The sequence below is a fragment of the Eptatretus burgeri genome, chromosome 6 (genome assembly GCF_056783735.1).
Source record: "Eptatretus burgeri isolate ZD-2024b chromosome 6, Ebu_testis_v1, whole genome shotgun sequence".
Taxonomy (NCBI): domain Eukaryota; kingdom Metazoa; phylum Chordata; class Myxini; order Myxiniformes; family Myxinidae; genus Eptatretus; species Eptatretus burgeri.
The window spans coordinates 56,706,450-56,719,447 of NC_140966.1; the positions used below are offsets into that span (position 1 = coordinate 56,706,450).

The 12,998-nt window shown below is 41.1% G+C and overlaps 1 protein-coding gene and 1 long non-coding RNA gene across 4 annotated transcripts in view; one reads left to right on the top strand and one right to left on the bottom strand.

Annotated features, from left to right (window-relative positions):
- The window catches only part of LOC147024839 (uncharacterized), a 127,741-nt gene extending 125,366 nt beyond the window's left edge, over positions 1–2,375 (top strand). Inside the window, exon 2 of the long non-coding RNA XR_015059224.1 lies at positions 1,633–2,375. This is a non-coding gene — a long non-coding RNA (uncharacterized LOC147024839). The remainder of the gene's footprint in view (positions 1–1,632) is intronic.
- LOC147024840 (mesoderm induction early response protein 3-like) overlaps positions 1–12,998 on the bottom strand; it is a 133,475-nt gene that overhangs the window by 111,474 nt on the left and 9,003 nt on the right. For all 3 annotated transcript variants that reach the window (XM_085885154.1, XM_085885155.1, XM_085885156.1), the window contains 3 exons: positions 5,001–5,135; positions 1,138–1,252; positions 808–938 (listed from right to left, as the gene is read on the bottom strand). In XM_085885154.1, the coding sequence (XP_085741280.1) occupies positions 808–938; positions 1,138–1,252; positions 5,001–5,135 (381 nt within the window). The remainder of the gene's footprint in view (positions 1–807; positions 939–1,137; positions 1,253–5,000; positions 5,136–12,998) is intronic.

Consider the following 12,998-nt stretch of genomic DNA (forward strand, 5'->3'; position numbering starts at 1 on the left):
TTCTGAGAACCACAACAATATTATTGATCCAGTACTTCCGCACATTGTCCCAAACGACCTCGTGCCAAGATTATATAAATACGCATCGGAACTGAAATCTCCACAATTTAGCACCATATTACAAGGTGATCCTCTGAAAATCGCGAAGCAATGGTATTAAAACCTCAGCTAGTTGTACATACAAATTTAAGAGGGGATGGAGAGCACTGAAGCAAACAATTAGATTATACTGTAAAAAGCTAATTTACTGTTTTTCCGATATATCATGGGGATGGCATCCTCTCTCAATCCTGACAGATAACCACAACATCAAGCCATCTCTGTTATTTCATCACTGCTCTGTAAAATGTTCCGAGCTCAAAAGCGAACATTTTGTCTGCCCAATCCACACTCGGGTATTTTGGACAAACCTCGTCCAATTTCTGGCAAACTTCGGGTCTTTCGGCCATTGGTGTAGCATGAAACCATCTTAGTTTGTATTAGTGCAACCACCAACGATGAACAAATCAACGAGGCACATTTGTGGAAAACTGAAAAATTGCGGTTTCAGTTAAATCATACCACGATGCAACCCGGAGACTACGGATATGGCGGTCGACTCCCGGGTGTGACATCACGGTTATGTGTGAACAAGAAGAAGATTGACTTTTAATCGCAAAATTACTTGCTTTATAAATCGGAAAAAAGACATCTGTTTTGTAGGGTATCGAGGAATAGTGTCGAGGTGGTCGGAGCGTGTGGGTTCCACTTTAAGGCATAGCTTGTTCAAAACATCTTGTGGCTATATACCTATAATCAGCAATTCACCTTTTTGTTTTCTTCACTCTGAACAAATGCTTCATCATTGACCTCATCTTCCTCCTCATCTTCATCCTCTTCATCGTCTTCCTCATCATCTTCCTCATCGTCATCTGACAAATCGTGGTGTTCGTTGCCCACTAGTCAACACAATTTTTTTTAACACTGAGCATCAGAATGTGGCAGTTATAGTTAGCAAGCAACATAAATACTACACAATCGTTCCATTCTGCTCACCAAGACACCTGCTCTGTTGCAGTGCAAATACGTTTGTCTGAACTGTTGCAATGAGTTAAAAAATAAATAAAATAAACTTCACTTCAATTAAACACAACTTACACTGGAAGGTGAAGATATCTTGGCCCTCGCTACCGATTACAGAGGGCATCAAATCATCGGCTGAGGACTGACTCTCATCGTCCTCTCCAGACAGCAGGTCTTTCGCAATTTCTTCCTATAATGCATATGAGAAAAATGCAAACAGTTCAGACATTTATTAAAAGTGCATTGCAATCATTAAGGAAATATCCAAGTTACTTTTCATTACATATGTAGGAAGAGTTACCAACCTCAAAATAGAAAAATAATAATGTTCCAATCCCCTCCCCAAAAAGAAATCTTAAAGCCATTAAAATAAAGAAAAATTGATGATATGTATATAAACAAACAAGACTGCAGGAACAACATTTTATTACAAGCACCAAATACAATATATTAGAGAAAATGAAGCAAAAATAATGAAGTGGTATCTGTGCTGGTGATCCAGGCATTACTTTCCCTTTGTCATCAGCAATGGCATAACCTCGCTGTGTTTTTTTTATTCCTTTTTTGCAGAAAAGCCCCAGAATCTGAAAAGCAGTGAACTAATGACTCATTCACACCTCATAACGAATGCCAGGCCAAAGGCTACTTACTCCCTGAGGCCTCCACGAGACCTACCCAAAGTTAACACCAAGCGAGTGCCACATCGTATGGAGGGTGGGGTAAGAGACGGATGAAGTCAATATAATTACACAATCATTCACACTTCAAAAGCTGGGCAATCACTCGCAGGTCAATGGAGAGTACAAATTAATAATCTTCATTTTCATAGAATAAATCAATTTCATAAAAAGTGATTTTTGGGAGTTACTCTGCTTACAGCATAGATTTCATTCAAACACTATCTTGTTCTGACTGCCAAACTGCTTGCCTTAATCCTTCATCCCCAACTCCTCCACAATTTTATCATTTCTCATGCATGACTCTAGCTTGGCTTGCATATTCTCCTCAACACATTACACCTGCATTTCTTCAGCCTTCTCATGCTATCTTTGACAAGTTCACAATTTGTGCTTTGTGGCAAAGGAGAAGAAAGCACATTAAGAGGCTCGACAGCAATACCCTGGAAGCTCTGCAAGACGATATCTGTGGCATATACTTAGTGGAGACGTTATAATAATGTGGCCAAGGCCATATCAAGGGATAGTTTATGGATGGCGAGGGCAGAGAAAACGGCATCCGCTCAATGTCCGCACACACCTTTCTGAAGGTGTGAATGTGGTATAATAAATAGCACTCAAACTGCTCAATTTTTACACGTTGGTCTGTTTGGTGTTATCATACGAATGCATAGCTCATGATGCTCAGATTAAAGGTTCAATATCAGACTTTTGAAATGATGTGATCAACCAACAATGCATCGATACACATGCACAAAATCTTTCAGCAACAAGAGTAATTGGGGCCTAATATAATGTGCACGTGATGTAATGATTGATATGTCAGCCTCTATGTATCGATGTGGGCTCTGATGCCTGACAGATAAGATAACAATTGTCACATGACTCAAATGCATGGGGATGTTCACGTGACCCAAATCTAGACATAACATAATCAAGCATGATTTATAACTGGTACATGTCATCGTGTGGTGACAATTTGATGACAAATTTAGCATATTTGTAATCACGCAACAATGATATATTCATCAATTTTACAAATCTATTTCCAATTCCTTTTTAAAAACATATTTTGAACTTTGATGCCTGTTTAAAAAAAAGAAATATATATATATATATATATATATATATATATATATATATATATATATATATATATATATATATATATATATATATATATATATATATATTTATATTCCTTTTCTATTTTACAACGATTTATCATCAACAGTGATCCATTAAGTCGGCTCTTGTATTAAAAAACAAATATTGACATGATCCCTTCCCCCCACCACCCATCCCCCCCACAAAAAATCAAAAATCCAATGATGATTATGTGGTTTACACTTAATAGAGCGTTAGTGCTGCTGACAGTTTCTTGGCAAGGGTTTACTGCTCTCCTCCCTGGGCTGGTGCTCCTGCCTCACACCTTGCTCAGTATGACACCATGGAAACTCAGGCTTTCAAGATCATTGAAATCTCTCGTACCGAGGCTGTCTATGGGCCTATCACTTTCCCATCACAGACAGGTTGGTGGTCTCTCTGTCTTCTACTGCCTTCTTTCTGGTCTTGCACCCTCTGCTCTTTCCGTGCTTTGTTCTTGTTCTGCCCCCCCCCCACTTTACACCTGACGCCCCCCCAGGTTTCTACATGGTGCACACGAATCTCCCAAAATCCAGAATCATGATTAACCTCCACTCCTCTTATTCCTCTTTTTCCCCCCACCTGTGCAACCAACTTCCTCAGTCTTCTCTCCAGGTGTTCAATGCGCTCCGTTCAACACCATCTCAGATAGCTGTTGAACATAGCTGTTCAACACCATCTCCGATCACCTCCCATCCAGAACCATGATTTTTAACCTCCCCCCCATTAAACCAACCCAAACCCACCTCTTTCTAAATTTCCAGTCTTTCCTTCCAGAGAGTTTGCTTCTGTATCCATATTGTCCACCCCATGTATCTTCCCCTACCCCTCATCCCTTATTTGTCCCTCAAACCTGCTTTTGGTTCCCCTTCCCCTCCCACCCTCTCTTTTGGCTGTTCCTTTTGTTCTGCAAAGTCCCGATTCGTTCCATCTTCTCCACGACCCTTGACTTTGTACACAAAAGAAAGGGTTATTTATACAAGGTGGTTTTGCCCACATTAGGCTGATATTAATTATGGAAAGGAAAGTTTCCACATACAATGACAAAAAGAATATCGATAATTTTCTCACCTTCAACCCTCTGAGGATTTGTTGGCTGCTCCAAATAAACTTCTTCGTCAACATCTAGAAAGTCATGGAAATACAACAATCCCCCTCCGTCACTGTAGCACGAAAGTTATCTGCCATTGGCGTTGATCGACTCAACCAAGAGTGAAGCATTGTGAATGTTCGCTTGTTCTTCAGCAAATTTACCAGATATTTGCGTTATTTCTTTGCTGGCTTGCAGTTTATTAGGCGTACGTTTAACTTGCAGTAGTTTTATTTCGATGAGACTCCAATCATTCCACAGGTATACTTCTGGCTGTTGGTACTTCCAAAACCATGTTTTTATCTCGCAGACACTGCTTCACCTCTGCCTGCTGCATGTGCCAACCCAGTATACTTACTGCTTCTGATCTCCATTAACTTTGCTTGTAATGGTTAGCAGGTCTGCAATAAGAATATCTCATTTGGGAAAATAAAATTCCTCAATGGACCCCAACATGATGCCACGACATGTTTACTGTAAAGAATTCAGGTTTATAAAATATAATAATAATAATTATTATTTTTTGGAAGTTCAATCCACAATCTAGGTTTCCAAATATTGTTGGCAATACTCGGTGATCAGACAGTGCCGATAATTACTTCGAATCAAGCTCAGCCACAAACCCTGCCTCTTAGGATTGGTTGGTCACAGATAAAAATGTAATAGAGTTCTGTTTATTGCAGTTCACACTGATACAGAGCAGTTTACTTTAGGCATGTTTTCAGAGAGAAAATGTGAGCACCGCCAGCTCAGTTGAAACCTTGCCATGATGTAAATAAGCAATAGGTCTATTGAAAATAATTTGTCCATGCATTTCAAAAAAAAAAAAATGCTGTGGAAATGGAAGCTTTTGGCCCATTTTCACAAATCTAGCAAAACAAATACTGTATATTAATTTGTGATTTTTGAGAGGAAGATGAACTAGAAAAAAATAAAATAAAACTAGAATAGTGATTGCCAATCCTGCAAATCAGAATCTTTTAAGATATCAACAGGCAATATATAATATTTAAGAAGAACCAGACCTTGTCCAATGTCATTTCTGGCAAGTTGACAGTCAACTCGGAGTCAGGACTTTCCCCATTCTGCACTGTGGAATTGGCCAAGTGAGGCCCATAGCCATATGCTACCAGCAGCTCTTCTAAAGGCATTTCTCCCTCCTGTGTGCAGAATAAGAAAAGCATGGCCAACATTTAAAGCTTTGTACCCAATACAGACGTGATAAAAAAGTTTTTCAGCAATTAAATAAACCGTCCAAAAATAATGAATCAGCAGGGCACTGCTTCCCAGGAACCAGTGCTACTGACAGGACAGAAATCCCACTCCACTCTCCCCAATTATGCAAGATGAATTGTTTGTGCAATGATGACGTTTCACTTCATTTGTACCACAACAATGACTAATCCCATCATCTTGATGCGATTGTTCCTCATGCAACCGATACAAGCTGTTTGAGCTGAAGAAAACACAATTTTTAAAATTGCCAAATATGTGAGCCAGATCAACAATCTTTTAATCTTAATGTTGAAAGAATAAACCACCTGAAATATAGATTTAAGTTTGTCTTACTCACTGTTGGATAGATTACAATGAATTTCGGAATGGTCAAAGAAAAATTTTTTTATAGCAAAGGAGCTTTAACACAAAACACACACACACACACACACACACTATAATATAATTTAAAGGATTGCTGTAAATGAAATTAACCTCAAAATATAGTTCCCTTACCTAAAATAAGAACCTAAACCTGAAAGCAATTGACGTGTTTTCCGACCGCACAGATCATCAGCTGGGCACCATTCTTCCTCGAGGTTTCGATCCTTCCAGCCCAGAACCTCTCCAAATGGCCCATCCACAACCGTGGTCATGGATCCACATCAGTAGATGACCTACATCAGTGGATCCACAACCTCAGTTGCGTCCAGGCAATCAATCAATCCGTCAATGGAACATCACCAATCAGACTTTACTCGCTAGAAGATTTAATGCATTATCACATTGTTACAACACCCATCACACATTACATTCTATAATAATACATTAAATAATGCACATCTTACCTTAAATATAACATGTCCACCAACAATCATGACCACCCCACACACTACTGGATAAAACTGTTGTTCAAATAGGCAAACGGTTTATAGTTTTTTTATCTGCTTTCTTGCATCCGAGCAACCACTGAAATGGGTTTAAATGGTTTCCATATGTATATTTTAATGATGTATTTATATAAATATCTCGTGAATATTCTTGCTATTCATATTGGATTTCACCAATTCTATTTGGTGTCATTTTAGGATCATCACGAATACTTGTATTAATCTGCTAACTGTAACTCCCTGTGTTAGCACAAGTCTGACTAGTTTAAATCTATTGACAAGTTCAGTGCTGTGTGAGATTGCTATCACAGTCCTAATTATTTCACCTGTAACTGTACCACAGAATAGCTTCTTAGGAATGTTTCTAAGAAAGGCATTCCTACAATGTGGAATGGAAAAGCATCTTGTTTATCAAATAATTTGGTGTGAAATTTATGATTGATATCGATTTGTAATTCCAAAAAGAAACTGAAATGAGAGTTTCATTTTCCTTTTTAAAATTAGAGTTATTGCCTCTGCCACCGAAGGTGAAGGAGGTTATGTTTTCATCGCTTTCTGTCTGTCTGTGTGTGTTTGTTTGTCTGTCTGTGTGCAGGGTATCTCAAAAGGTTTTGGACGGATCCGGATGAAATTTTGTGGACAAGTTTGGTGTGTGAAAAAGACAAACTGATTAGATTTTGGTGCAGATACAGATCCGCTTCCGACCACTAGAATTTCTTAAGTGATTCTTCACCATTCAGAGATAATGCAGAACCGATATCTAATACAATATCTCAAAAGTTGTGGACAGATTCAGACAAAACTGGTGGACAGGTTGGGTGTGTGCAAAGGACGAATTGATTTGATTTTGGTGAAGATTCGAATCTGGATCTGGATATGAGAATTATTTAATTTTTAAAATGATTGTTCACCATTTAGAGATAGGGCCAAAAAACGATATACCGTACTGTATAGCATGATATTTCAAAAATGTATTGGGCCCGATATGTTCTCGTGGATCATGAATTACATGGCAGAGGTATGCGCTCGACCGGGTGCCCTTCTTGTTTGTTACTTACGAAATCTAAAGATTTCGTAAGTATATTGATCACTTCCGGACTCTGTGTGTGTGTGTGTTTGTTTGTTTGTTTGTTTGTAGGCACGATAACTCAAGAACGGAAGAAGCTACCAATGTCAAATTACACCATGTGATTCAGGAGGGTTATGGCTGGTGCTGATTAGATTTTGGTCAAAAATCGGTCAAAGGTCAAGGTCACAGTGAGGTCAAACATTCGATTTTTGATGGTTTGGTACAGAATCATCGGAGAAACTTCTGGTTTGCGTCGCTACCTTCTCGAGAGACAGCTTTTATTAGACAAAGTCAGAGGTCAAGTTGACGATTTCGTACGTACCAGTCTATGACTGCTTGTTTGTTTGTTTGTTTGTTTGTGTATTTGTTACTTACGAAATGTAAAGATTTCGCAAGTATATTGATCAGTTCCGTTTCTGTTTGTTTGTGTGTTTGTTATCTTGCCAAAATGAAGTTTTTGCAAGATATGCGAGTCAGCTTGTATGTTTTTTTTTTTTTTTTTTGTCTGTAATCACGTATAAAAAATTCTGCAGAGCACAGTTATCATTGGAAATTTTTGTAACTTCGCATATCAGAGGCCTATCGAGGTCCCTTTCAGCGCACAAAATTTTGAAGGTCAAGGTCAAAGGTCAAGGTCACTGTCGAAATCAGGGGAGTCGACCAAACCCTTATTTTTTTAGTAATTTTGATCGGATCGTCTTCAAACTTCATGGGAATATAGTTCATGGTCTGGCGCTCAGCTGATTAATTTTTGGTGGCGATTGGCCTTGACCTTCATATGTTTGTTTGTTTTTTGTCTGTAATCACGTATAAATCACTCTGCAGAGCACAGTTATCATTGGAAATTTTTGTAACTTCGCATATCAGAGGCCTATAGAGGTCTCTTTCAGCGCATAAAATTTTGAAGGTCAAGGTCAAAGGTGAAGGTCACTTTGTCGCAAATCAGGGGAGTCGACGAAACCCTTATTTTTTGAGTAATTTTAATCTAATCATCTCCAAACTTTATGGGAATGCAGTATATGGTCTGGCGCTCAGCTGATTAGTTTTTGGTCGCGATTGGCCTTGACCTTCATGGTTAGCACCTGAGGTCAAACATATTTGACCCCAAGGTCAAATTTTCAAGTTTTAGGAACCATATCGTGTAGTACCTCAAATTGAACACCTCGATGAGTGCTTTCTAGATATGTCAAGCTTGAGACATTATGACGTCATTTGGTGACGTTATGAGGCAAACGCATATTTTTCATGATTACTCTGTAGAACAATTCTCATCGGAATCTCTCGTAGGCAGATATTCCTCAAGGAGTCGCTCCTGGTGGATAGCAGCTCTGTTCACCTCAGTGTGACCTTAAAGAAGTCACACGTGGTCACCTTTTGGCAAGATACGGGTCACCCTGCGGGTGACATTGGTTTATTTGTTTGTTTGTCTGCAGGATATCTCGAAACGTTGTTGACGGATCCGGATGAAATTTTGTGGACAGATTGGGTGTGTGACAAGGAGGAACTGAATAGATTTTGGTGAAGATCCGAATCCGGCTACTGGAATTTTCAAAGTGATTCTTCACCATTGAGAGAGATGGGGCCAAAAACAATATATGGCACGTTATTTCAAAAATGTATTGGGCCCGATATGTTCTCGTGGGTAAGGCATTATGTGGCGGAGATATGCGCTCTACCGAGTGCCCTTCCAGTTTTGGATAAATATTGTTGCAGATCTGTAAAACTGCATGCCTCTAAGGCAATGGCACACGACATACAATGATCCCAAGGCAGTTATTTCAATAGTATATGTCTTACACAGTCCCTTCCATATGTCGAGTGGGTAAAAAGGGGAAAGATGCATTGCGTGGGACTCTCGGAGTTCGGTCTTTTATAGCTGTTATATCCTCAAGTTTAACCTTTGACCTTTACCTTTCCGTTACACGAACCATGTATGCAAGCACGCATGCTCCGCAAATAAGAATTAGCAACACTCTATGAGCGTCTCCAGCATGTTCGCGCTGTGTGCACATCCAGCCAACAGCTCACCTGTACATCGTTTTGCTGGAGTTTTCACGCCCATTCCCCATTCAAATGTGTGCGCAAATTCCCAACCGCCACCTCACCTCAGACTTCATCCCGCTCATCAAACCTCACCATGTTCACCACAACCACTTCCTACAACTGGGAAAAATACCCCCGTAACAACCCACACTAAATTCCGACTTTTATTCACCATTTCACTCGAGCCCCACGTGGCAATCAGCCCTCACCAAGGATGCCACGTGGAAATTGCCACCACCTCTCACTAAGAATTTAAAGAGAAGAGCGCCCTGCTCCACAACCGCCGTAACTGCCCCATGGTCACCAAATCCACACCAAAACCTCAAGGGGCCCGGATGGGACATGGGTCGAGCTGTTTCAGGGCATAACACGAGGAGCGAATATGCGTTGCGGCTTACGAGGGGACTTGCGGGTAGTGCAAGTATTTCGCGACAATTGCATATTGGAAAGAAGAGCAGCATACATTCGGGGCCGGAGCACGCATCCGAAGATGGCGGCCCCGTGCAAAGCTCAGAGCTCCGATCCGTGCCAAGTTCGGCGAGTGACAGCCAGTTTCCAGCTCCAAGGCTTGGTGGGGCGTGGCTACGGCCGCTGTGGCCCAATCGGGGAGCAGGATTTTGCCCGCGGCTCGTCGAGATCCGGTCCTCAGCCCCTCCTTTGTCCGGGCCCATAAAAAGGCAAGGCAGAGCAGTCAGTTTGCTCTCTTTTGGGTCACTTTCTTTAAGGGGTCAGTCGCTCTTCCAATCAGCCTGCTCGCCTGCACGAGTCCATCCTGTTCACTGGTCACGGTTGCTGCTCACCTTCATGCTCAGGGCTGTCAGTGCTGCCGCCGACGAAACGCAGAGCTGGATAGGATTGACAAGTAGGTAAAGCGATCCCCAATAGGCACAGACATTTACATTTACTCTCAGGACTTTCTTCTTGCGCTTCTTTTTCTATTATCTTTCTTTCCATCTACCTTGTCTACTGTGGACGCATAAAAGATCATCAACGCGGGTGAAGCCCGACTGTTATTTTACCGGCCAAATGTACTGACTCGCATTCACATTTTCCTCTTGCACGATGTTGCACCCCCCCCCCCATGTCGCCTTACACCACATCTCCCACTCCTACATCTTAGACATAAATCAGTATTCCTCCCACCTACTTCTACCCCGACCCCTACCTCTACCTCTACCTCTACCTCAGCGTTCTGGGTTGCGTTGGTCTGCAGACCGTGCCAGATATTGAGAGGATGTGTACCCTCACCAGCTTTCTTTCTCTAATCGTGCGTGTGAGAGATAGAGAGATATGGCACCTGTCCGAGCACAAGTTAAGATTGTAGAAGATATACGGGATAACTGCTGTGTCTACTTTTGTAAGATTGCTCATCTTTTATCACACCCCATGAATTCCTCGCTTTCCCTTTATGTGCATACCAATAAATCCCATTCACTATGCCACATACCTTTCCTCACTTTGGTTGTAAATAAATGCCCCATGTAGAAATGTTCCCAGCTCATTTTCGTGTTTTCCTTCATTGGTCCAGCATGGCTCGCACCATAGTTTAGCCAGGATGTTATTCCCCAATTATTTGCTTCGTAGCTGGTATGTACTTGGCCGTTCTGCTCGGCTCCACCTGATCCGGTAGATTATCTGGTCACAAGTACGTACTGAGGACGCGTTTTCCAGGTAAGGAGGTCACGTGACCTCGGTAAACGGTTTGTAAGACGGAGGACCCAAAGTCACGTGGTCGAGTTATTGGCGTTCGCGATTGATTAGCGACCCGCCGTGTCACAAAGTTATTCGTGTGCGATGGCCTGCGTTTCCGGTGAGTCTGGCGAGTGACCCGAAGCAGTCCATCCCTCGTGGTTTCCCCGTGACACCAGGATCACAACAATATCATCATGACTGATCAAATACAAACCCATCATTAATTGCTAGTAAGTCATGAATGAATCTAAAGACGTTTCTACACCTTCACGCAGTTGTTAGTTTATTCCTGTATATCTTTTGGACCTAATAAGACTCGTAAATGTGCAGGAATAAATTTGCAAAGAAAGGGGTTAGATCTAAACCCATAGGTATCCGCACTGTTTGCTGGAGTATCTTGTTGCCAAATGTAAAGAAACTGGTGTTTAGGAGAAATCTAATACAGTCAGACCCCACGATTTGCAGGGGATACATTCTTGGAAAATGCCGCGAATGTCGAGGCATTGTTTCAATGGGAAAAAGGTGGATAGGTTTGACTGTTCGTGATTAATAAGGAAAAATGAAAAATCCCGTGAAAAATGGTGAAAACGCAAAGCACAGGGCCGTGAATGTAGAAGCGGGTCACATTTTATCAACCGCGAATATTCGGGGTCGGCGAATAGCACAGTCCAACAGTACTTGCTTTAAGTTTCTTTTCTGAAAAACCACATGAATATGGAATATGGATGACTCGCTCTGCCTGTGAAACATCAGGATGGCAGTTTATAACTTTGCCAAGATTCAAACCCAAGCAGGATAAGTAATCATTTTCATATATCAAAGTGTTTGTGATGACAGCAATTTAACAGTAGTTTTAAAATGGTATCGGAAAACTTCCAATCCAAGAAACCACATTTAAAACTGTTTTATAGTTGTCAAAAAGTAAAAGCCCATAATTAATCAATAAATGCCAGCCTGGTGTTGGCTTTGTGGTTAGGGTGGCGGCTTGGGATCCGAGGGTCCTGAGTTCAATCCCCGTTGGCCGCTGAATTAAAAAAAATACACGAGGAGGTTGACTCAGCCTGTCATCCTTCCGAGGTCGGCAAAATGAGCACCAGTGTACTGGTAAGGGGGACACTGCATCAGCGGCATAGCCGCGTCCCAACCAATGATGCAACCAGCAGTCACAGGCTGCACTCGATGGAGAGATTAATCAATTTTTGTATTGTATTGCTTATTTAGAAGCAAAATCTCAGTCCTTTACAAAGGAAGAAGAGTTTAAAAAAGTAAAAATTATCCCATATCGTGTCCTAAAAGGCCATAGCTTATTGTTTGGCTCGTGAATCGAGACGAAGTCTGTGGAAAGGGATTTTAATCGTATTTAATAGTTTATCTATGCCAGAAAACAAAAGACTTAGCATTGGCGTTGAAGTTTTCAATAAAGGTACGGTAATACAAAGCTTTTGGTTTAGCAAGTGCTTAGTGCAGCGTGACCCTTAATTAGAATGAACCAGATGGGTGCACCCAACTATCATCTCAGATTGTGCCCCATCTCTATTAAAAAGTGCCTTGACCCCAAAAACACAGAATATACCGAATGAAGTATATTTCTTTCTATACTGCCAGGACCTCCCCTGCAATGCCCCATTTTAGATTACCTCCTCAAAATATATGTGAGCAATGCTTATCTGGAAGCTGGGGAGGAGTGGAGAGCGACACGCATCCAAAATAAATAAATATATAGGTAGGTTCTGAATGTCCATAACCTTTCATGATAATCCTCCTGCACTCCCCCCGTCCCCCAATCTTCCCAGATCACATGGATAATGCCACATCCCACTCACAAAACCCCTTCCTACACCCTGTTTTTGTATTTCAAGCTCGGGGTCTGGTAGGTAGTTAGGCGTTCCCCTGGGATTTTTGTAAATGGAGCTGTAATATTCACCAAACTGAAAAAAGAATAGCAAACATGTGATTCCCGTACTCTTTAATTTTTGAATTTCCAGGCTAGTATATAATCTAAATGTGATTCAACTGTTATCTAATATCTAATGGGTTATTTCCAGGCAGTATATCAGCACTGCTAATCTGTTATTGCTTTAAAATGCCTACCCACAAACAGAATCATTAAAAGA